At 49.9% G+C, this 24,239-nt stretch overlaps 1 protein-coding gene across 1 annotated transcript; it reads left to right on the top strand.

Moving 5' to 3' along the window:
* The first annotated feature begins 3,826 nt into the window (after positions 1-3,826).
* Positions 3,827-23,386, top strand: LOC145537704 (uncharacterized). The gene is made up of 5 exons (XM_081568552.1): positions 3,827-3,857; positions 12,681-13,131; positions 14,762-14,960; positions 17,322-17,411; positions 22,374-23,386. Exons 1-5 carry the CDS (start codon positions 3,827-3,829, stop codon positions 22,554-22,556), a joined length of 954 nt encoding a protein of 317 aa, XP_081424678.1. The 3' UTR covers positions 22,557-23,386.
* The last annotated feature ends 853 nt before the right edge of the window (positions 23,387-24,239 follow it).

The following is a 24,239-nucleotide window of genomic DNA, read 5'->3' as shown; positions in this document are numbered from 1 at the left end:
TCAGGAAATGCGGTAACAGTGCCTCCCCTTGGAACTCTTGAAAGGCCTGGAGCTCGTCCGTACAACAGAGCCTAACAGTGCCTGGTACATAGTAGGCACTCGGGGTGTTCTTAAAGTTCTCTTAGTGACAGTTGCTAAACCACAGAATTACAGACCACAGCCATATGTCAGATACAACCACACCTTAGCACATTGGAGTATTCACTGTACTTTAAATAATTTTTCTGAGTAAACATTTTTCGTATAATTACAGATTTGGAGTTCTCTTTTTCTCACTAATTTGTAATGACAATTTAAAAATGGCAGTGATATAAAGGTTGGGTGAACAGATCATAAAGCATTGTATTTGTAGTTGTTTTCTGAAGATAGATTTCCAAAAAGTGGTATTACCAGATGAGACAGGAAAAGCATTTCTGTGGTTCTCAAAAGATGGTGCAGAATTTGTTTCCTGAGGGGCAGCAAGCACTCACAGCCACCAGCTACAGGCAGGGCAGGAGTCGGGTGGGCAGGGATGTGTATAGCTAATCAGTCACGCTGGCCCTGAACCTGAAGAATGGCCCACAACCTTTCTCAGCATAGCACTCCTTATCAGACAGACTGAGCAGTTCATATTTGCAAAGAAATGGCTTTCCCATGCCTGGTATAAAGAAGCCTTTGAGCAACATTACCAGCATTGGACATTTATTACTTAAACCAAGAAAACGTTTGCCTGTTTGATAAGCCAAAAAAGTGATTCTTGCTACCTCATGAATTCCCTCCTGCCCGTGTATGCTTTTAAACTTCTCTGTGTATAATCTAGGCCTTTTGCCCATTTTTCTATTGTGTCTGTGCTTTTTTTCTTTTTTACTGATTTGCACAAACTGGTTTTCCTTTTTTTTAAAGGATTTTTAAAAGGATTCCTATTGTTCATTTGAGAGCACTAACTTGACTCATTAAAAACAATTTCAGTTTTATGAAGAGGTAGATCTCTCTACCTCATTGGAAAAGACCCTAATGCTGGGTAGGATTGAGGGCGGGAGGAGAAGGGGATGACAGACGATGAGATAGTTGGATGGCATCACCGACTCGATGGACATGGGTTTGGGTAGACTCTGGGAGTTGGTGATGGTCAGAGAGGCCTGGCGTGCTGCAGCTCATGGGGTCGCAAAGACTCGGACACGACTGAGTGACTGAACTGAACTGAGATCTCTCTCTCTCTCTGCCTTGCTGTCCCCTGCCCCTGACTCCAATACACCATAAACAGCGTTAACATTTTGGTCATTTTGGTTTGTTTTCTTTTTTTTTGGCTGCACATACTGCATGCAGGATCTTAGTTTCCCAAACAGGGATTGAACCTGAGTCCCCTGTGTTGGGAAGCACAGGGTCTTAACCAGTGTACCGCCACGGAAGTCCTCTTGTTTTCTTATAATTTAAAACTAATCACCAGACTAAGGAGGTGCTTGCCTGTAGGGAGTAGTGGGGAGGAAGTCTGGCTTCTGTGGTACCTCTGTTCGGTCTCACCTACTGACACGTGTGGGCGTGTTACCTTTTAAGATGGTTATAGTTTTCATTTAGCTGTGATCATTCCATGTGTGCATGGCATGTTTTTTTCCATGTAACCGTACACCTCACACACTGCTCTGTCCCCGGGAAGTCGTTTTCACCTTGCTGATAACTGCAGAGTATGCCCAGAGATTTATCTGTGTGGCCCTCCCCTCTGTTTGAATGTTTCATTTAGTTCTGGTTTTTCACAATTGTAAAGGATACTGTGATGAACATTTTGGTCCTTAAAATATTTTTCTAAACTTAGAAGTCTTTTAAGATTTTGCCAAAAGGGAGTTCCTGTATCAGAAGGGGATTCATTGTATTAGAAGGGGTATACTTGTCTAAGGTTCCTGATACACATCTAATTTTTCATTCGAAAACATATCGATTTGCACTGCCGCTATTAACTCATGATGGTGCTTTTCACCTTTGCTAGTTTAACAAGAGAAGGGACATCTAATTTTAATTTTATTTATTTCGTTTTTAAGGACACTGAATAGTTTCCTCTGAGCTTCTTCAGCAATTATATTTCTCCTCTTTGCATTCATTGTCTGTGTGGCTTTAATATCTTCCAATCTATTTGAGCAGTGTCTTTATATAATAAGGATATTATCTGTCTTCATTTTGGCCATAAACATTTTCCCCCAGTTTGTTTCGATAATTTTTTTCAGAAGGTTTCAATTTTTATATAGCTCAATTCTTCTGCTATCTTGTCTAAACCTACAAAATCTAACCACCTCTAAACATTAATGTTTTATTCTGCAGTTTTTATTACTTATAAAATATACTTTAACTGTTACTGAATTTACTTTGAATGTATTATGTGAAAATAAAAATGGTCTCCCATTAACTGCCCCAACATCAATTTTAATAAATGACACATCAAGTCATAATATGTTATTTTATAATACAGTTGTATATCTGTATCATCCAAATTGTTTTGTCACCCTTTACGCATCCTAGATCTATGTTTTTAACTTGTATATAGACTTAGATGAGCTTTCTGTCATTGTACCTTTAAAAAGTGTATTTATATGTATGTGTACTTATATGAGAAAGATATGATGGTTAGTCTTCTGGATAAAAAATTTGTTTACCAACTAAAAACAGCTTTTTGATGATTATTGAAGTGAACTTCACAAATCAGGAAGAATTGACATTGTTACATTTATTAGCATCCAGGAATATGATGTTCTTTTATATATTCAAGCATTCTTATCAACTGGTAAAGCTTTGTGTTCTCAACAAAGCTTTTGTTTTTCTCATCAGTTTTCCTTAGTTATTCCCACATACTGCTGCACTTGTAGGCTTCGTTGTGTAGGCTTTTTCTCGTTGGTTATAATTCCCCCAAACGCCAGCATCCTAGGGATGGGGTTACGATTCCTAGTGTTGCCCCGCGGCATGCACTCAAGGTAGCCAAACCCTGTGCTTCCAGAGGCAGGTGGGGGCCACAGATTCTCCGAAGGAAAATGCAGGAAAAGCATAGCATTAAGTATGTGAGCACAGGTATAGACACAACTTATAAATACCACCCCCATACCCCGCCCCCAGCCTCAGTTTTGAATCTCCTCTCACTCTGGTTCCAGTGCTGGGACCAGGCCATCTGATTCTCAGGTCTCCTCCAGGGGGGACCCTGAAAGAGGGAAGAAGTACAGGACCCACTGGCATGATACCTGGCCCACTTCAGCCTTTCAGACAGAAGACTGGTTTGGATCAGTTGACCATAGGCTTCGTCGTTTGTTTACTTGGGCTTTGGTTTTTCTTGTGGGGTGGGGCAGGATTGGCCATACCACATGACCTAGAGGATCTTAGTTCTCCCTACCAATTGTAGAAGCCAGCTGGTGCTCCAGAGGGTGGCGCCTCACTGGGTAGCACTGTCTCCTGCTTTCTTTTAGTTTCATTCTATTATAGAATGCATTCAAAAATTAGATTTCCTGTCTTAAGCCACATTAAAAAAAAAAAAAATGCCAACCCCGTTCACACCAAAATTCCAGGCCTTCCTACCTGGAACTTCCGCCTAGGTCCTTTGCCTAGAAAAAAGGACCATCTCTCTCTTCAGTGGACCATCACTTAATATAAGGAGATCCAGATGTTGCAGGAGGAGAAGGAGGTGACTGCACAGGAGGGGGTTGAATGTCATCATCGACTGAACAGACATGAGATTGAGCAAACTCTGGGAGATAGTGAAGGACAGGGAAGCCTAGCGTGCTGCAGTCCATGGGGTCGCAAAGAGTCGGACACGACTTAACAACTGAGCGACAGATACAAGGGAAAACTCACAGAGTCACCTGAGGGCGCTGTGATGCCTAAGGGGCTCAAGGGCCCCGAGCTTGGTACCGAGCACTGGTCCAAAGTAGACTCCAGGTGAACTCAGGTGGGCTTTTCGGATATCCTGCTGTGTATGCCAAGCAGCACCAATGAAAACAATATTAGTCTATAATAAGAAGAGAGAAGAGTTGTGTTTACTTATGATAGAAAAAAGTGTTGATTTCTATAAAGCAAACATGGCCAACCTGAAAGTCATCTTCCCAGATTATTCTGACAAGCTGCTCCACGTTTTCAGCACAGTTTTATGTATTGTCAGAACAAAGGCTGCCAGAAGGCTGAGTGCTGAGGAATTGATAACTTTTGAACTGTGTTGCTGGAGAAGACTCGTGAGAGTCCCTTGGACCGCAAGAAGATCAAACTAGTCAATCCTAAAGGAAATCAACCCTCAGTATTCATTGGAAGGACTGAAGCAGAATCTCCAATACTTTGGCCACCTGATGTGAACAACCGACTCTCTGGAAAAGACCCTGATGCTGGGAAAGATGGAAGGCGGGAGGAGAAGGGGGCGACAGAGGAAGAGATGGTTGGATGGCATCACCAACTCGATGGACGTGAGTTTGGGCAAACTCGGGAAGATAGCGGACAGGGAATCCTAGTGTGCTGCAGTCCATGATGTCACAGTGAGTCAGACATAACTCAGCCACTGAAAAACAACAGAACAAAAACATTAAACGAGTCAGGGGGGTTATATTTCTTCAGTGTTAAAAGAGAGACCAGCACATACATATCGAGTCAGTGTGGACCTGGCACCTGGGAAGGGAGTCTTCCTATCAAAGAAGAACAAACACTGGTGACCCAGAAGGAGGGTCCTTAATCTTTATTTTTAACATGGACATTATTTCTGGTCAAGGTGCCCTTTTCCTGAATAATTGAAGCAGATGTACAATGCATATAAGGGAGACCAAAAAGATGCTATTTTAGTTAGTTCGAGTTTGCTCAGACTCATGTCCATTGAGTCAGTGATGCCATGCAACCATCTCATCCTCTGTTTTCTGCTTCTCCTCCTGCTCTCAATCTTCCCCAGCATCAGGGTCTTTTTCCAGTGAGTCAGTACTTCGCATCACGTGTCCAAAGTATTGGAGCGTCAGCTTCAGCGTCAGTCCTTCCAATGAATATTCAGGATTGATTTCCTTTAGGAGGGACTGGTTTGGTCTCCTTGCTGTTCAGGGGACTCTCAGGAGTCGTCTTCAGCACCATGTATGAGACCTCGGCAAATTGTTTAACCTCTGTGCCTCATTTCTCTATCTGTGAAAGGGGGAATGAAAAAATGGGTCCTGCCTCCTGGGGTGGTTGGGAGAATTAAGTGTCTCATATGGAAAAGCACTCACTCAGGCTGGTATCTGGCTCTCAGGAAGCAGTATTTATTTATTTTTTTTAAAGATTTTCTAAATGTGGACCATTTTTATTGAGTTTTTTTTTTGTTTGTTTGTTTTACAATATTGGTTCTGTTTTATGGGGTTTTTTTGGTCACAAGGCGTGTGGGATTTTATCTCCCCGACCAGGCCTCGAACCTGCAACCCCTACATTGGAAGGGGAATTCTTAGGAAAGGATATTTAAATCCTCGTTGTCACTCTGCTGATGCAGCATCAGGGATTCCAGACTGAGGGGTCAAAGCGGCCAGCTTGGTGCTTCTGTTGCATGGGAGCTGGATCCGTCTTTGCTGGGGGGTGGTCCTGTGCACTGCAGGAGGTTGACCAATATCCCCTGTCTCTACCCAAAAGTGTCCCCAGATGGTGCCACAGATCCCTTTTAGGGGAGCATGGCCATCCTTGCCTGAATAAGCACTGTTCTACGTGAGATCCCCGTGAGTGGAGTCATGTCAGCCAGAGCTGTGAGACGGCAGGATGGAAATACTGCGGGCAGTGCTCATGGAGAGGCAGTTGCTAAAATCTCATCCTACCCCCGAAGCGATGCTTCCATGCCACTCAGCAGCCGAGCTGACGTGTCGCGTTGGCCGATGGCTCAAACCCAGGGTGTCTGCTCCTCTCCACTGCTTCAGATTGTGATGCTTTTTAAGTTATGTGTTTGCTTTTGGCTGCACGGGGTCTTCGTTACTGCACAAGGGCCTTCTCGAGCTGCAGCGTACGGGGGCTATCCTGGGGTTGCGATGTGTGGCGTTCTCATGGCGGCGGCTTCTCTGTTGCATAGCACAGGCTCCAGAGTCCACAGGTTTCAGTAGTTAGAGCACATGGGCTCAGCAGTTGCGGCTGGCGCACGGGCTCAGCTGCCCTGCAGCATGTGGAATCTTCCCAGACCAGGGATCGAACCTGGGCCCCCGGCATTGGCAGGCGGATTCTTCACCACTGGACCCCTAGGGAAGTCCCCAATCATGATGTTTGCAGCATTGTTATTTATATCCATGAAGAGACCGTCCCACACAGTTCTGAGAAACACAGACTCACCCATTTGGAGAAAGCAGTAGAGACACAGGGTTTTACATACCAGGCACAATTCTCACAGTTACACCTGTACTAACTTTACTTAATCCTCATGATTCTCAGAGAAGGCGATGGCACCCCACTCCAGTACTCTTGCCTGGAAAATCTCATGGACGGAGGAGCCTGGCGGGCTGCAGTCCACAGGCTCTCTAAGAGTCGGGCAGGACTGAGCGACTTCACTTTCACTTTTCAATTTCATGCATTGGAGAAGGGAACGGCAACCCACTCCAGTGTTCTTGCATGGAGAATCCCAGGGGCGGGGGATCCTGGTAAGCTGAGGTCCATGAGTTGGACACGACTGAGCGCCTTAGCAGCAGCAGCAGGATGACAATTCTATGGTGGGTGAGGGGACATTGTTATTCCTACATGTTGCAGATAAAGAAACCAAAGCACAGAGAGGTTAAGCAACTTGCCTAACATCACACAGCTGGTACGTGGCTGGGCTAGGATTGAGCCTTGGAGGTGGGTATTTGACATGCACAGTGCCATTTCCTTTTCTTCTTCCCTCTGGTTGGTTAGGATCTTCCCAACCCAGGGAATGGACCCGAGTCTCTTTTGTCTTCCCGCATTGGCGGGCAGGTTCTTTACCACCACCTGAGAAGCCCTTGATAGTTGAGTTAACTGCCAAGTCAAGAAGTTTAAATAACAACCTGGAATTTGGGTTCTCTTGAAAAGTATCAGAGAATCTGGCAGTGCTTGGTCCACCACCACCAGTTGGCAGGAGCTTGGAGTGGCCGCCTCATTGCAACAGATTCCGTTTCTCCAGGGCCCCCATCACTCCCTGTTCTATCAGTTGGCTGGATTCACTAATTCACTAATAATTCGCTGGATGTCTTTGCCCAGACTCTGCAGATATTAGATTTTCAGACTTCCAGGGACGACAAATCACGCATGTGTGGTTTTGTCTGTCTGTTTCTTTTTGTTTGTTTTTTAGGAGCCTAGCCATACTAATCTTTAATTCAGTCCTGCCTATGTTACAGAGGATGGCTGATTTCGGTTTCCTTTTTGTGTGTGTGTGTGGGCATGCTGAGAGGCCTCTGACTTTTTGAGACCTCGAGGGCTGTAGCCACCAGGCTCCCCTGTCCAGGGGATTCTCCAGGCGAGAATACTGGAGTGGGTTGCCATTTCCTCCTCCAGGATTCTTCCTGACCCAGCGATCAAACTTATATCTCCTGCACTGGCAGGCAGATGCTTTACCACTGGGCCACATGGGTAGCCCCAGGACAGGGGAGGGATCCAGAAACTCAGTGTCACAGGCCTGACATTTTACTTGTGGCTTTTGGAAATAAAGAAGTTTTCACATATTGAGATCTAGGGAAGCCATTCCGGCTCATGCATGGGTTAACCTGATACTACATCAGCAGAATGATAACGAGGATTTAAATATCATTTCTTAAGACTGCCCCTTCCAATGCAGGGGTGCAGGTTCAATCACTGTTCGGGGAGATAAAATCCCACATGCGTTGTTCCAAAAAAAAAAAAAACCAATAAAAGAGAACTTATATTGTAAAACAAATTCAATAAAAAATTTAAAAAATGGTCCACATTTTAAAAAATGTTTAAAAGATAAATATTGGTTCTTGAAAGCCAGATACCAACCCGAGTGAGTTCTTTGCACATGACACACTTAATTCTCCGAACCACCCCAGGAGGCAGGACCCATTTTATCATTCCCCCTTTCACAGATAGAAAAACTGAGGCACAGAGGTTAAACAGTTTGCCGAGGTCTCATACATGGTGCTGAAGACGACTCCTGAGAGTCCCCTGAACACAAGGAGACAAAACCAGGCTATGCTAAAGGAAATCAACCCTGAATATTCATGGGAAGGACTGATGCTGAAGCTGATGCTCCAATACTTTGGACACCTGATGGGAAGAACTGACTCACTGGAAAAGACCCTGATGCTGGGAAAGATTGAGGGCGGGAGGAGAAGGGGACAGCAGAGGATGAGATGGTTGGATGGCATCACCGACTCAGTGGACATAAGTTTGAGCAAACTCGAACTCACTAAAATAGCATCTTTTTGGCCTCCCTTACATGCATTGCACCGACTCGATGGACATGGGTTTGGGTGGACTCTGGGAGTTGGTGATGGACAGGGAGGCCTGGCGTGCTGCAATTCATGGGGTCGCAAAGAGTCGGACACGACTGAGCGACTGAACTGAACTGAACTGATACGCATTGTACATCTGCTTCAATTATTTAGGAAAAGGGCACCTTTTAGGAAAAGGGACCTTTTTCCTAAAAGGTCCCAGGGGACCACAAGGACAAAAGCGGGGAAGGAGCGGCTCACAACCCCCGAACACCCCCAGTCCACACGGTTTCTCAGATCGAGCGGTTAAAACTGCCTGAAACAAGTTTGTTGTTATCAGGGTTGGAGGACTGGAAATTCTGGCCTCACACCCACTCTGTGAGCCTAACGTCCTGGCATCACTGTCTCCCTGGCAGGGGGTTCCCCCTGGGCCCCCACCCTCATCCCTCCCCTCCCCTACCTTGTCCCTGCCCGGGCCCAGGTCTTCCAGGAGGCCAGAAGTGGGGTTGACAGGGGAAAACCATGTTATACTGCCAAGCTTCGGAGACACAAGGGCCTGGATGCCTGGGGGTGGGGATAGGAAGGGCCGGGGGCTGGGGTCCCACACTGCAGAATCACCAAATGCACAGTGACCCCCAGGCACGCGGTCACCCCTCTCCCAAACACCCACACACTGCTGCTCACAATGGCCTACTCACAAAACCCCCAAGTTGGTGGCAAATGACACTCTTTTGGATTGGGCACACACTTGACGAAACACACCCCGCCTGGCCTGTGTGTTGAGGCTGGTCCTTACCCTTAAGGATGGACTCTCATCAGACCTTAAACAAATGGATTCCCAGCACAAAAGCTGAGAAATTCTGTGGGCATTTGGGTAGCTGGCACTTTGGGACTATTACGAATGGACCTGTTAGGAACATTCTTTATACATGTGCAGGTATATATGTAAGGTTTACATATATATATATATGTGTGTGTGTGTGTGTGTGTATATATGATTCATTGGAAACACTGATGCTGAAGCTGAAACTCCAATACTTTGGCCACATGATGTGAATAACTGACTCATTTGAAAAGACCCTGATGCTGGGAAAGATTGAAAGTGTGAGGAGAATGGGATGACAGAGGATGAGATGGTTGGATGGCATCATCAACTGGATGGACGTGACTTTGAGTCAACCCTGGGAGTTGGTGGTGGACTGGGAGGCCTGGCATGCTACAGTCTGTGGGGTTGCGAAGAGCTGGACATGCCTGAGTGACTAGACTCAACTGAACGGATATATACATGAGTTAACCTATAGATTTGCAGGCAGATTCTTTGTTGTCTGAGACATGAGGGAAGCCTATATATACTGGCAAGCTGCAGTCCATAGGGTCACAAAGAGCAGACACTGCCGAAGCAACAGCACATATATATATATATATATATATATATATATATATATATATATATAATGAGTTCATTTCTGTTTTTGTTTTATAGAAGTATAGTGGATTTACGGTGTTGTATTAGTTTTTGGGGCAGAGCAAAGTGATTCAGATAGAAGTATGTAGGATTTTTCAGATTGGTTTTCATTACAGGATACTAGATAGAGCTCCCTGGGCTATGCAGCAGGACCTTATGTATTTTTGTATATAGCAGTTTGTATCTGCTAATCCCAAAGGCCTAATTTATCCCTTCCCCAATCCCTTTCCCTTTCAGTAAGTATAAGTGTGTTTCCTATGTCTGCGAGTCTGTTTCTGTTTCCTAAATCCATTTGTATGAATTTCCATCTCTAAGTTATATCATAAGGTATTTGTCTTTCTCTGCCTGTCTTCACTCGGTATGATAATCTCTAGGTCTATCCATGTTGCTGCAAATGGCATAATTTCATTCTTTTTGATGGCTTAGTGATACCGAAGCGACAGCACGTGTATATACATGAGTTAATTTTTGGTTTTGTTTTATAGAAGTATAGTGGATTTACGACAATGTTGTATTAGTTTCTGGTGCACAGCAAAGTGATTCGGATAGAAATATGAATGTTCAGATTGGTTTTCATTACAGGATATCAGATAGAGCTCCCTGGACTATGCAGCAGGACCTTATGTATTTTTGTATATAGCAGTTTGTATCTGCTAATCCCAGAGGCCTAATTTATCCCTTCCCCAACCCCTTTCCCTTTCAGTAAGTATCAGTGTGTTTTCTATGTCTGCAAGTCTGTTTCTGTTTTTTCTAAGTTCATTTTTATGAGATTCCATCTATATGTTATATTATAAGGTATTTGTCTTTCTCTGCCTGACTTCTCTCGGTATGATAATCTCGAGGTCTATCCATGTTGCTGAAAATGGCATAATTTCATTCTTTTTGATGGCTTAGTGATACTCCGTTGTGTATATGTACCACATCTTCTTCATCCGTTCGTCTGCTGATGGACCCTGAGGTTTCTTCCATGTCTTGGCTGTTGTAAACAGTGCTGCTCTGAACATAGGGATGCATGGGTCTTTTCCTAGTAGAGTTTTCTTCAAGGAACATGCCTGGGAGTGGGATTGCTGGCTCATATGATAGCTTTATTTTTAGTTTGTAAGGAACCTCCACACTGTTCTCTAGAGTGACGGCACCAGTTTATATTCCCACCAACAGTGTGAGAGGTGTCGTGAAACATCTTCGTACACACCCTCTGTTAGCTTAATACGCATTTCTACTGGGAATATACCCAAGAATGGGGTTGTTGGGGTTGGACGTGCATATGTGCAGTTATGCCAACCACCAGTTTTCTCTTCTAAAGAGCAGCACCAATTCACACTTCCATAACAATGCACAAGAGTTCCAGGGGTTTCACCGCCTCACCGACTCTCCTGCTTTTCCTTTAATCAGTCGGAAGGATATGTGCTTGTACCCCTGGAATCTGGTTTTTGAAGGCAAAACTTTTGAAAGAAATTTCTCAAGATGAATAGATTATAAATATCCACAAAATTAAAACTTCAAAAGTAGAAGGTAGAGAGAGAGAGGCTTTTTGTTTGTTTGTTTTAATGAATACACCTTGTTATGACTTGGGATTCTTGTGAAATGCATGTATTATCTTAAAGAGAAAACTCGCTCTATAATCTTCTAAATTGCTGAAGTGCTGAAGCTCATGGGTGATCATTTGACTTCTCAGAAATGAGTGGGTGCTTTCCTAAGTAACAGAGGCCTGGAAACTGGTGATAATCTTAAAGTCAGCCAGCACCAAAGAACTGTCATAAATATCTCATAAGCGGTGAAGTCAACAATACCTGCATGCAAGGAAGAACTGGAAAAGATGCTGATTGAAGCAACAACAGAAAAACCCTGGGGGAAGGGTGCTGCAGGGGGAGGAAACAGCCAGTGCAAAGGCCCTGAATCAGGGTTTCTGTTGCTTGCCACCAAAGGAGTCTGATACAGAGGCTTGTTGTTGTTGTTTAACTGCTAAGTCCTGTTCGCACAGTCTCTAGAGTCAGCCTCCTTGGATTTGAATCCTGGCTTGGCTCCTTATGATCTGTGTGACCTGAAGCAAGCGACAGGAACTCTGTGCCTCTGTTCTCTTATCTCAGAAAGAGACAGAATAACAGAATTGGCCACGTGGTCGTGAGCATTAAGGGGATCGACATGTGTAAAGACACTGGGTTGGTGCCTACTGCATGGTCAATACCCAAGATAACTTCCTCATTCTAATTATCTGCATATCAAAAAAGAGGGGAGGAGATTCTGGTCCATGGAGGAGAAATACATCTTGGGGGTTTGAGAGTAGGCCACTGTGAGCAGCAGTGAGTGTGTGGGTGTGCCTTGGGGGTCACTGTGTATCTGAAGTAGGCACAGGGCAGGCCCCCAGGTCCCAGACATCAGTGCCACCCCCCCGACCCCCAGGCATCCAGACCCTTGGGTCTCCGCGGCTCGGCAGTATAACACGGTTCTTGGTTCTTCCCTGTCAACCCCACCTGCCTCCTGGAAGACCTGGGCCCGGCAGTATAACAGGGTTCTTGGTTCTTCCCTGTCAACCCTACCTGCCTACTGGAAGACCTGGGCCCAGGCTGGGTCGAGGTCGGGGAGGGGAAGGGGCGCTGGGGGCGGGGGGCCCAGGTGGACCCCCCGCCAGGGAGACAATATTCCAGGGACGCTGGGCTCACAGAGCAGGTATGAGAGCAACATTTCCAACCCTCCAACCCTGGTAATAAAACCACAGCCAGCACTAGCACTTGCTGTCTGTTTTGGGCACTGTTGTACCCACCCGATCTGAGTCCCTGTGGGCCCGGGCGGGGTCGTTTGTCTGGAGCCCCTCCTTCCGTGCTTTTGTCCAGGGTGTCCCCAGGAGGGTTTTCCGGGAACCCACCGCCCTCACCGCCCCCGCGGGACGCCAGGAAGCGGCCCGGGGCCGGCCCGCCCCGACTCTGTGCCTCTGGGCAGCCCAGAGCCGAGTCGCTGCCGGGGCTCCGAAGGGTCTGCGCCGTCCGGGCGAGTGTGCAGTGCGGGGCGGCGGGCGAAGGGCGGCGGGCTGGCGCTGCGGGGTCGCCGCGGGGAGGGCGGAGGCGGCCCGCCAGGAGGTGCGGGTGCGTTCCGGCGGCGGGGCGCGGGCGCGCGCGCCGAGGAGCCCCCCGAGGAGCCCGCGGCTCCCCGAGGGCGGCCGCAGTCCTCAGACCCTTCTGAGGCGCGAGGCGGGCGATTCGTGGTCCGAGGGCTCCTCGGGCCGCCGGGAAGAGAGCAGGCTGGAGGGCAGCGAGGAGGACTGGGCCTTGTGGGTGAAGGCCTGGCTGGGCCTCCTCCCTGGGCAGGTGCAGGAGGAGCAGGCGCCCGGCCCGAAGACGCCAGGAGGTAGGAGCGCGGGTCTGCGGGCCGCGCGGCTCCCTTGGGGGATGAGGCGCTCTGGGGAGGCGGCAGGGCCGGGGCCTCCTTCCGGAACGGCCGGAGGCAGCTCAGGAGGCTGACTCGGGGGAGCCTAGACGGGGGTCTGGGGGAGTGGGGCGGGGCGTGCAACCCCTCCGGAGCCTTTCGGGGGCACCAGAGCAAGCTGGCGAGAAGCGTGCTTGCCAGAGCGTTATGGAGCCTCGTGTGTCTCCGCGCCCGCGCCTGCGGCCGGCGGGTGCCTGGAGCGCGCCGGGGACGCGCATCTGAGGGGGGCGACCTCTGGGGGAGACTGGGCGTCGGCCCCCGAGTCCAGCCCTAGGCGATCCTGTGTCTGGAGGCCGATTCCGGCTTTGCAAACGTGTCTGCCAAGGCGTCTGTGTCTTTATGTCCCCGTGTCCAAAGTGTCTGTTTGAAAATAGCTGTTTCTGCAAGTCCGTACATGCGTGTGTCTGTGTGTGTATCTGCCCGGATTGTCTGCTCTTTCAAGCTCCACGAACCTAAACCTGAACGTTTGTGTGTGTGGATCTGTGAGCGGGTCTTAGCGTTTCCAAAAGGCCTGCGAGCTGAAGGGGTGACTCTGATTTTCCAGGAATGTCTGTGACTGCGGTGTGTGTGTGGGTATGTGTGTGTCCGTGTGCACGGCTGGGTGTCTCCGAGGGTGTCTGAGAGAGACACGCCAGGGTTTCTCTCTGCTTATCTGTGTGATTTGATTTCCTAGTAGGTTTCACTGTTTACCAAGCCTGTAAGTCCAAAGCAGTGATTCTGATGTTTAAAAACACCATCTGGATAGAGTGTAAAGGCGAGTGAACCTGCGGGTAGGGGTGGGGGTGGTCTGAGAGGGGAAGCCTCTGAGGGATGGGTCCCCAGGTGAGACTGGGGGTTGAGCCTGGAGTGTCAGACAGAGGTGGTCTGGGTGTCCCATAGAGTGTCCTTTCAGATTGAATTGTGCAAATATGTGTGTCCTGAGTGTGTGTGCCTGGAAGTGCCCAGTATTTGAAGCTTTGTGTATCTGCACGTCTGTGTGTGTGTGTGTGTATGCACGCATGCGTGCCTGAGCGTTCCTGAACCTCACGATGTGTTACTGCCCATTTGCGTGTGTTTCAGGATCTACAAGTGCAAAGTGTGTCTTTATTTGCACACGTGGGACTCTGGGGCCAGGGGTGTGGCTGGGAGTTGTTGAGAGTGTCCCCCTGTGAGTCCAGAGCAGGGGGTCAGCTCGCGGGAGGGAGTCACTGTGTGTGTGTAATCCTTCAGGACCCCCACCGCTGGGTCTCTGAAGCTTGAGCCTCTGTGCCTTTCCCAGGAAGGCCTGGCCCCACAGTGGGGGAGGGGCGCTGGGCGAGGGGCCAGGCGCTGAGGTCCAGTAGGGACAGCTCATAGGAGGGACAGTGATGCTGGCAGGCTGGGGGTCTTCCTGGAGGAAGAGGCCCGGGACCCTCCCCACGAATAACGGAATTGCGGTGAACATTCTGACGCCCGTGAGGTTGTCAGAGACCCTGTTAACCTCTTGACTTAATATCTGGGGGTTGGGGCGGGGACGGGGGCCTTGTGTGACTGGGCAACCCAGCCGCATTCATTCTCTCGCGTTTGTCCACAGGCTCCGCGGGCATCCCCAGAGCCAGCCCTGTCCGGGCGTCAAGCAAAGGCACTGGGGCCCCATCCCGCCTACGCCCAGGGTGGAAGACCCAGGTCACAATGATAGTCTCGAGATCAGTTCCTTGGCCACGGTCCTGAAGGGTCTCCAACTTTCATGTTCAGGCAGGATGGTGCTGCGGGGTCTCCGCGGGGAGCATGGGGTAGGGGCACCAGGGGAGGATGTGCGGGGGCCTCCTGGGGAGTGGGGTGCAGGGGCGGGACCTGGGGGCCACTGAGACCCAATGGGGAGGGCGGTGGCACCCCTTGAGGAACCAGGCCTCCCTGAGGGCCATCTCACCTTCTGAGCCTCCCGGCCCCTCCCAAGTCTGAGTGTTTCTGGGGTCACCAGGAGGAGCCACGACTGCAGTGGTCAGAGGAGGCTGGGGTATCTGCAAGAGGGGATGGCGGTGACCACCCGCAGGACAGCGGAGGGGGAGCTGGGTCCTGGTCCCCAGGTTTTAGGGAGTGCAAGGGACAGACCTGTGGACTTGTTAGTTTGGGGGAGGAGGCGGGACTTTGTGCAGGACACAGGAGAGGTCAGGTGGGAATCACGGGTCCAGGCACAGCCCTGACCAAAGAGAAGATGGAGAAATTGTCTCTGGGGGGAGCCTGTTGGGACAAATAGGGACAGAGAAACTTCTGGAGGCATATGGAGGTCCTCGGAGGATGGCTGTGATGATGTGCTGCTAACTACAGCCGTCGGAAATGGGCTTGGCGACCTCCAGGGACTTTGGGGGGTCGTGTCTGGTTTTGGGGGTCAGGGTGCCTCTCTGAGGGGCAGCCTCTGGGGCAGGGGCCAGGCCCGGGTGGGCCGGGGTCAGTGGGCGGGGACGGTGGGCACAGGGCAGCTTGTGTCAGAGGGGCGGCCTCTGGGGGAGGCGCCGGGGCTGGGGGGCCAGGCTCAGCCGGAGGGGACGGTGGGCACACAGGTCTTATGTCTTCCCCTCTGGGGCTGCAGGGCAGTGTGTCTGCCTGCGGCTCTCGGTTCTTTCCAATAAACTTCTGGGTGCACCTGGTGCCCCAGATGCTTGGAGCACGTCATGGAGAGCCAGAGTGCGTGAGAGGACCCGAGGGGGTCTCCCCGTTCCTGGGGGGTTGTCCCAGCTCTGAGGGTCCTGGAGGGCTGCCCCAGTTCTGAAGCCCACATGCCCTACTGACCAGCACCTTGTCCCTGTGCCTCAGCTGCTTGGTGACCCAGGGGCCTTTTCCCTCCCGCAGGGTTTCTCTCCCCCAGACAACCTGGCCCAGAACGAGGCCCTGGACTGATGAGGGAGAGATCAGAGGTCAGAGGTCAGGCTGGAGGGTCCCAGGGTTAGAGACAGTGATCCAGGGAAGGTGCGTAGGAGACGGTGGGGGGGAGGCCTCCTGACCCACCCCCGCCACCAACAGCGATAGAGTTGGATCCGACACGGGACTGCCTGAGTCTGGGTCAGACTGTGTTCTCAACACTTGACATGCATTTAATTCTATGTAATCCTCACGTTTCATCATTCTGCTCATTTTGTGGATGGGAAAGCTGACAGCACAAGAGGTTAAATACCCCCAAACTGGGGCATCCCAGGTAAAACACATGATAAATACTTAAATAGAAATTTCAGGTGAAGAATGAATTACCTTTTAGTACAAGTACATCGAAAGTAATCCATGGGACATGCCAATACTGAAACACAGTTCAGCAGAATAAACACAAAATGAATTTTTATGTCATGTAGGACATGACCCATGCAGTGTTTGGAGATAGTTATTCTAAAAAACGATCTGTGTGTCTGAAACTCAAATCTCAGTGTGCTGTGCTTTCTTGTGCTGTTGGTAAACCTTGAGCTCTCTCAGCTAGTGACTGGCAGGCTGGAATCCCCCCAGTTCTCACCCCCAGACACGCTGGCCCAAGTCCTGCCCAGGGCAATGCTGGCCGGAGGTGAGGACCCCACACTGAGCCTGTGCAGAGAAGCCTCCCTGCAGGGCCGGCCCCTCCCCCGGGCTGTGCTGGGGGGTCTGGGGCTCGGCCCCTCCCGTTGACCACAGTACTGATGTGGACCTGGATGGCCCCGAGGACAGGGAGGGGAGGGCCTGTCTGAACCCCTCGGTCAGACTGCCTGGTAGCCCTGGGAAGGAGCTGAAAGACAGCCCTGGGAATGCCCCAGGAGTGCAATTACTGAGTGCCTGCTGTATGCCAGACTCCTGAGGCCCTTTTGATTCCCACTTAGCCAAGCTGCAGCTTCCTGTCCCCAGCACTTTATGTCACAGGTTTTCTAGTTTTAGAGGGGGTAAGTCCCAGGTACCACGAGCCCTGCCCCTGTCCTTGCCAGGCTCCATGACAACCGGTCTCCCCATATCACATGCTGGGCTTCGGACGGAACCAGGAGGGAGGCATTGTCAACACGTCCCCTTGGTTCCTTGGATGTTGGGGACCTGGAGACATGCAGAGGGGATGGAGCTGTCTGAGTGCACCCGACCTCTGGGTTCACACCCGGGCCCCCTGGCTCTGCCACCCAGGCACTGACTGCTGTCTCTCCTGTTCACAGGGAGCAGCAGTGGAGTCACCATGCTGCCTCTGGACACCAGCAGGGGCCAGGAAAGGGAGGAGGTGCAGACCAGGCCTCCACAGAGACGAGGTGAGACACACGTGGGGCGGATACTGTGGGCAGGCAGGAGTGGGGAGGGCCTCAGGGAAAGGCTGATGGGGAAGGGATGACCCTGAAGACTGGCCCCAACCCCAAGTATCTCCCACTGGCTCCTCTTAAGGAGGGGGGGGGGGGCTGGGGACACCCAGTCATTGTAGGTGATGTGATGATGGTACGCCAGATATTGCCGCAATCCACCATGTCTTTCCCCACGTATTTTATCAAATCTCTCAGAGCCTATAACCATCACACAAAACAACAGGCATGCCTCTCCGTCGCTCAGCTTTGTAGTTCCTTCCCCAGACATAGCTACTTTCTAGCTCCTTGTCCAGCTTTCTAGAATGTTCTATGCTCACTCATGGAGACAAGGATGTGTATGTATCTGTTACTGTGTATTTATATCTGATATACGGGCGCATACTACACATGCCACTTTCATTCATACTGGGTCTTGTTTCATTTAGTTCTGATCTGACACTGAGAATCTTCCAGTCACAGTCCCAAGTCTTTCCACACATCCAGTCACACATGCTTCACAGTGAGGGAGGGACAGGAATTACCGCCTTTTCAGATGGGAAATCTGAAGGGTGACAAGTGTGAATCATCAGCTCACAGTGGGATCGGAACCCTGGCCATCTGGCCTGGGGGTCTTTGACCTTAAGCACTGTGTCCCCTGTCCATCTCGAGGACTCTCCCCCTCAGGATGCCTGGTTTGTGTTCCAGCTGCCTGGGATTCCATAGTCTCTCTGTGCTATGTGTGTGTGCTCAGTTGCTTCGGTCATGTCTGACTCTTTGCTACCCTTCAGACTGTAACCCTGCCAAGGTCCTCTGTCCATGGAATCCTCCAGGCAAGAATACTGGGGTGGGTTCTCATTTCCTTCTCCCAGGGATCTTCCTGCATCCAGGGATTGAACCCAGGACTCCTGTGTCTCCTGCACTGGCAGGCAGATTCTTTACCACTGAGCCATCAGGGAAGCTTAACCAGGTTCGTGCAGGTGGCCATTTGGGTTATTCCCAGTGTTTGATGATGACAATATATGCAAGTAGAAACAGGACTCTACTTGGGTCACATTACACAGGGGAGTGGATCCAGGACAATATGTTTAGAAAGGGAGATGGCAGTGTCCGAGGGGACGTTTGCACAGGTGGCCTGGATGCTCCTCCAGAGAGAGGCCAGGAGTGGAGGAGTGTGTAAGGAAATAGACGGATTTGTGCGCAGCTTTGAAATAGCAGGAACTCTGACTCCAAATTGACATGTCTGTCTTCTTCGAGGAAACTCTAGTGTTTTCTGGAGAGACGTGCCCCACTGGCACCTGTGTATCAGCTGTGCCTTCCTCCTGGGCACGGGCGCCCCAGGGCGTCACTATCTCCAGAGCTCCTGTTGTCTAACTCTAGCCTCTCCACTCACTGACAAGCCCTGTCTGTTCCCTGGGGACCTTCAGGATGCAACTTCATGCATCTCTGCAGGCACTGCTGTGCAAACTCCCACAAGGGTCCTAAGCTCTCTGTTTCCTTATTGCTAAGTTGGAGGAATATACTGCCCATCTCAGAGAGTTATTATGAACAGCCAAACAAGCTAATGCCTGCAAAACACTTAAAAGCACACCTGACACATAGCAGGTACTCCACAGGTATTAGCCGTCTTCACTGGCTTCCTGATGAGCATCTTATTATTATCGAGTTTCTCAAGCCTCAGTGGACGAGATAGCCTCATGCCTCTTTCTTCCTCGCTCAGCCCTGCCTTTTGAGAGCACTACCGGTCGGCAAAGGGGGCCCACCGGAAAGAACGCAAGAGTGTCAGCCAAACGGGCGCCGACGTGTGGCATGGTGGGTCTAGTTGTTTTCTCCTTTGCCCAGAGAACCCTGGGCCTGAGAGGTCAGGCTTATCGGCCAGCCTCTCCGCCCAGCAGAGACCCTTGGGTGCCTGGGTGCCCTGTGCCCCTCCGCCGTCCCAGATGGGACCCCTTCCTGTGGAGGGGATGGTTTTCCTTGAGGGTGCTGCCCTCTTTCCTGCCTCCTTCTCTTTGCTGATTCCAACCTCTGCTCCTGTGTCACCTCCTTCATGAAGCCGCCCTTGACACTGCCTCCCCGATGCCTTGCCTTGCTGAGTTTCTTCAGCACTATTACTGCTACTTGAGATTACACTGTGTATCTATTTGCTCCTAATCTGTCTCCCTTAGGAGAGTAGTTCAGGGGGAGGATGCCAGCAGGAACCCCCGTGTTGTTCAGTGACACATCCCCTGTCTAGATCAGGTGTAACCGGTGTCAGGCTCTGTATACACATGGGCTGATTAAATGAAGGAATGAATTAGGGAACGGTCCCTCCTGTGGAGGCAAGTATGGCCTTGTCTACCTGGGTACCATTCTTCTTTTTCCTACTAACCACTTTGACTTTTCCGGGGAGACCACGTGTCTCCATGCTCTTTGGATGGATCTGATCCCATCCTCAGACCAGCTCCAGGTCCGCCCCGACCAATCAGAGCCGGCGGTGCCAAGGTTCCCTGTGATTGTACCTGGGCTGGGCACGTGACTCACCCTTGGCCAACGAGGCATCTGCTCTGTCTCTGGGCTTCTTAACAGGCCAGAAGGGAGCCTGGAGGGACCCTGGTGAGAACCAGGGGCGGCCGTGAGGAGGGGTGAGGGGAGGCCCTGTGTCACATGCCTGCGAGAATGTCTTTCCTATTAGTGCCTGTAGCACTCCTGGGAAGGACTCCTTAGAAATCACATTGGAAAAGAACGTGAGAGTCTCAGACGGTTAAAGATCACCCAAATTCGCCAATTGCTAACATTTTCTCTGTTTGTGTATTTTCTTTAACAAAATGTAATATATATGTATATTTATTGCAGTATATCTGCACATAATATACCTAAGTGTGTATCGCCTGAGAAATACAATATTCTGTTATTTAAGGGTGGGGCTATGGTCACTTTCCTGCATTCAGCCCTGACACACACTTCACCTTATCCCTGTATCGGTTTTGATATTAATAATATGCTCCATACTGTCCCTTTGGCATTCTTTTCCCTCCAACACTAGGTCTAGTTGTGTATGCAGGGGTTGTACTTAGTAACGTATCTGTAGTTTTCTTTACGCTAGACAGTCTCCTAAGCCTTGTTTGCCTTTTATGAAGGCATTTTGAAGTCCAAAGTCACCCCCATCTCATATTGTGGTTTATTGGTTGTATTTTTGGCTATCTCCCTATGAATGAGATTCAGGATAAGCTCTGATCTCTGGAGCACCATCTAACTGATGCCGTGTCCTTCTCAGAACATCACATTTTGATGCACATGAGGTCTGTGCGCCATCACTGGTGATGTGAATTTTGAGCCATTGGGCCAAGATGCTTGTCCCCGTTCTTTGCTGAATAAGATCTGACTTTCCCCTTTCTAATAGGGACTCATTGGAGAGACACTTGTAGATGCACTAAATAACCTAGAAGCAGAGAGAATTCTGACTGTGCCTTCCAGGCCCTTGCTCACCTGTGTCCTCCACAGAACCAGTCATGAACTGAGGTGATGCAGGACCCTAATGGCCACAGGCCAAGTCAGCTGACCATGGGAATGCAATGGGAAGGTGATCCCTCCCTTTCCCCAAACCTGGAGAACACAAGGAAGGGATGAGGTGGTGATTCTCCTCCAGAGGCGGTTTGCCCCTCAGGGGACGCCTTCAATGTCTGGAAACATTTTTGTTTGTGACAATTGAAGGGGTCGTGCTAGTGTCATCCAGTGGCCAGGAATGCTGCTTAGCATTTCTGCAATGCTCAGGACACCCCTGCCCTACCCATCGCAAGAAGGATCTGGACCCCAAATGTCCCAAGTGGGAAGGGCTGGTAACCTGGGAACAGGAGAAGGACGGTTCTGCAGAGGTGAGGGCACCGTGTGGAGGGAACGCTGTCCTGCCCACCCCAAGCCTCCCAGCTGGCATCCCAGCCCTCTGAGGCTAAGGGCCCCAACTCCAGGGTCTCAGCGCTGGGTTCAAACCCAGCTTCAGCCACTACCAGCTGTGGGACCTGGGACCAGTTCCTGAACTCCTCTGTGGCTCAGTTTCCTCATTTGTGAAACAGGGCAGTAGGAACCCCACATGGGATTACTAGGACAATGAAATGAGTTCACATCTGTGCCACGCTTACCTGGAAAAATGGGCTTCCCAGGTGGTGCCAGTGGTAAAGAACCCATCTGCCAGTACAGGAGACACAGGTTTGATCCCTGGGTTGGGAGGATCCCCTGGAGGAGGGCATGGCAACCCGCTCCCGTATCCTTGCCTGGAGAATCAAGAAGGTTATGTACTCACTTCTAATCCTGAGTGCCGCATGCTCCCAACCTATACGTCTGATCAAATGTCAGAGTGGGAACGCTTACCAGGGCCTCCCTAGCCCTATTTCCTCATCTGCAGGATGGAGAAATAAGATCAGAGGCCACCTCGTGAGGATTAAATGGGACCTGACATGTCATTCAGGCTGAAGCGTCCTAAATGCTCAAAAACCGCGGGATGGAAATAGTAGTCCTCCCAGAAATTACTACAGCTTCAATACTGCCAGCACTGTGGGTGAAGCTTTCTGTTGGGAAGAAGTGTTTAATTTCTTAGGAAAGCAGGTGGTTTTAAGAAAATCAGCAAAGCAAACATTGTCACAGCTGACGGCTTTCCAGCTCTCACAAAGCAGCAAACTTTGTTACATTTAATGATCCATTTTTGGATTACTTTGTTCAGTCCTTATGCACCTGTGTGAGGGATCAGTTACTTATAGTCCATTATACAGAAATGCAAACTGAGGCCAGGGAGGGTCAGGTTATCTGCCTCAGGATCCCCAGCTGTACTGGGTGAAGAAGGAATTCAACCCCAGGTGGGTCGCCCCTGAAGTCTATTCTCAGCTCCTCAAACTAAGGGGGGGAGCCCTCTCCCCCTGGGCACTAAAGTTCTTCTCTCTCCTCTCTGTGGTCTTTCTTTCCTTCCAGCTGGGTTTTTGCTTCACCTTCTACATGGATTCGAGCGACTCCGAGTTTGACTCGCAACCTTCTCCTGGAAGTTCGAGAGCTGGCTCGAAGTACACCTCCCCTTCGAAGTCTCGTGCAAAGTATCAGGAGATCCAGGCCTGGGAGTGTCCCCTGTGCGGTCTCAACGTCCTCTACATCTCCTGAAACCTGAGGTCCCCCCAGCCTCCCGCTCCAGGCCACCCGCATGCCCCCCTATCATGCATGCTGGGCTACTGTCATGTGAAACCCCCAATATGGCAGCTTCAATGAACCCAACTTGCTGTCTCTCCCAAGGCTGTGGTCTGTGTGTGAAACTCCCAGGGCTGGGGCGGTGCAGCTCTGTGGAGTTGGGCAGCCAGGGTCCTTTGACCTTGGTGCTCTGTGCCACGTGTCTGGAGGGGGCTCACCCCCTACACTCAGTCCAGCTTCTGGTTCCAGGGAAAGTAGGGGGATGAGAAGAGGGGAAGACATGCTTCAGTCCTTCAAAGGGCGACTCCTAGAAGAAGCCCAGATCAGTGTTCCTCACCTCTCGTTGGCCAGAGCGGGTCACATGGCGACATGCAGTTGTAACGGATGCTGGGAAGTGTAGTCCCTAGCTCGGCAATCCTGTGTCACCTAATAGCTGCCATCACTAGAGGAAAGTTGTGTCTGTACTTAGTGCAACTCCGCGACCCCGTGGACTGTAGCCCACCAGGCTCCTCTGTCCATGGGTTTTTCCAGGCAACAATAGTAGAGTGGGCTGCCATCCCCTTCTCCAGGGGATCTTCCCGACCCAGGGATTGGACCTGCATCTCTTGTGTCTCCTGCATTGCAGGCAGATTCTTTACCCACTGAGCCATCAGGGAAGCCCTTTTATAGCAAAGGAGAATGGCTACGGTTTCCACCACTGACGAGATCTGTTATGTTTCATGTTTATGTTGATCTGTTATGATTTATCCCCAGCCACCAGGCTGTGCTGAATCCAGGAGTGAATAAAGTTATTCTTTAGTTCTGTATCTCTCTCCCACTGACTAGGATCTCCTCCCGTTTTACACAGATATTTAGAATATTTAGAGCACCGTCCATGTGGGAGGCACTGAGCTGATGTCTTTACACATTTTGATTCCCTTAGTTGCATTCTATTATTCTCCCTCTTTCTGAGATAAGAGAACAGAGAGTCCACGTCACTTGCTTCAGGTCACACAGATCTGAAGGAGTCAAGCCAACTTTCAAACCCTCTGGAGCAGGCTGCCTCCAGAGTCTATGCCCTTAACCTTCATGGTATCCACCTCACAGAGGTGCATGGGGAGAGATTCCCAGACGGTCACACAATTGTGAGTCAAAAAGCCTCTTTCGACACCTAGACCTTCCAACACTCCCTTCATTTACCTCTTCAGATGCTGCAGAAATACTTGGAATATTGTGTGTAGCACGTATGTGTAGCCACAATAGTGCCAGTTAACAACCACCACCACAAAATCCATAGAAGGTGTTCACTGAGGTGAAAACGCACAACATGTGCGTTGTGAGTTCCCATTTTATCTGGGGGATTTATAGCCCAGTTGACAGCCTCTCAGAGAGTGGTGAGGAACCGCTCCAAACAGGTCGGTATGAGATCTGTTTATAAGGAATTTTTGCAAAAGGGGTCCACGCGATCACATGCACCCGTCATTGCAAGGTTCATGTTGGTTATGTTGCATGGACATCTGCATTAAAGACTGTAGTGCTTTTCTAAGTAAAAAGTGCAGTTTTGGCAGAAATGTGAACAGATATGCTTTTTGTAAAAAACATAGTGTATGAAAACTTTAATCCTGTGAAGTGTAATATGAAAATAATAATGTATTCTTGATACATGTGCAAAATTTGAAA

Source organism: Giraffa tippelskirchi, chromosome Y (genome assembly GCF_054371585.1).
Source record: "Giraffa tippelskirchi isolate mGirTip1 chromosome Y, T2T-mGirTip1v1.2.pri, whole genome shotgun sequence".
In the NCBI taxonomy this organism is placed as follows: Eukaryota; Metazoa; Chordata; class Mammalia; order Artiodactyla; family Giraffidae; genus Giraffa; species Giraffa tippelskirchi.
This window is presented reverse-complemented; position numbering and strand designations above follow the sequence as displayed.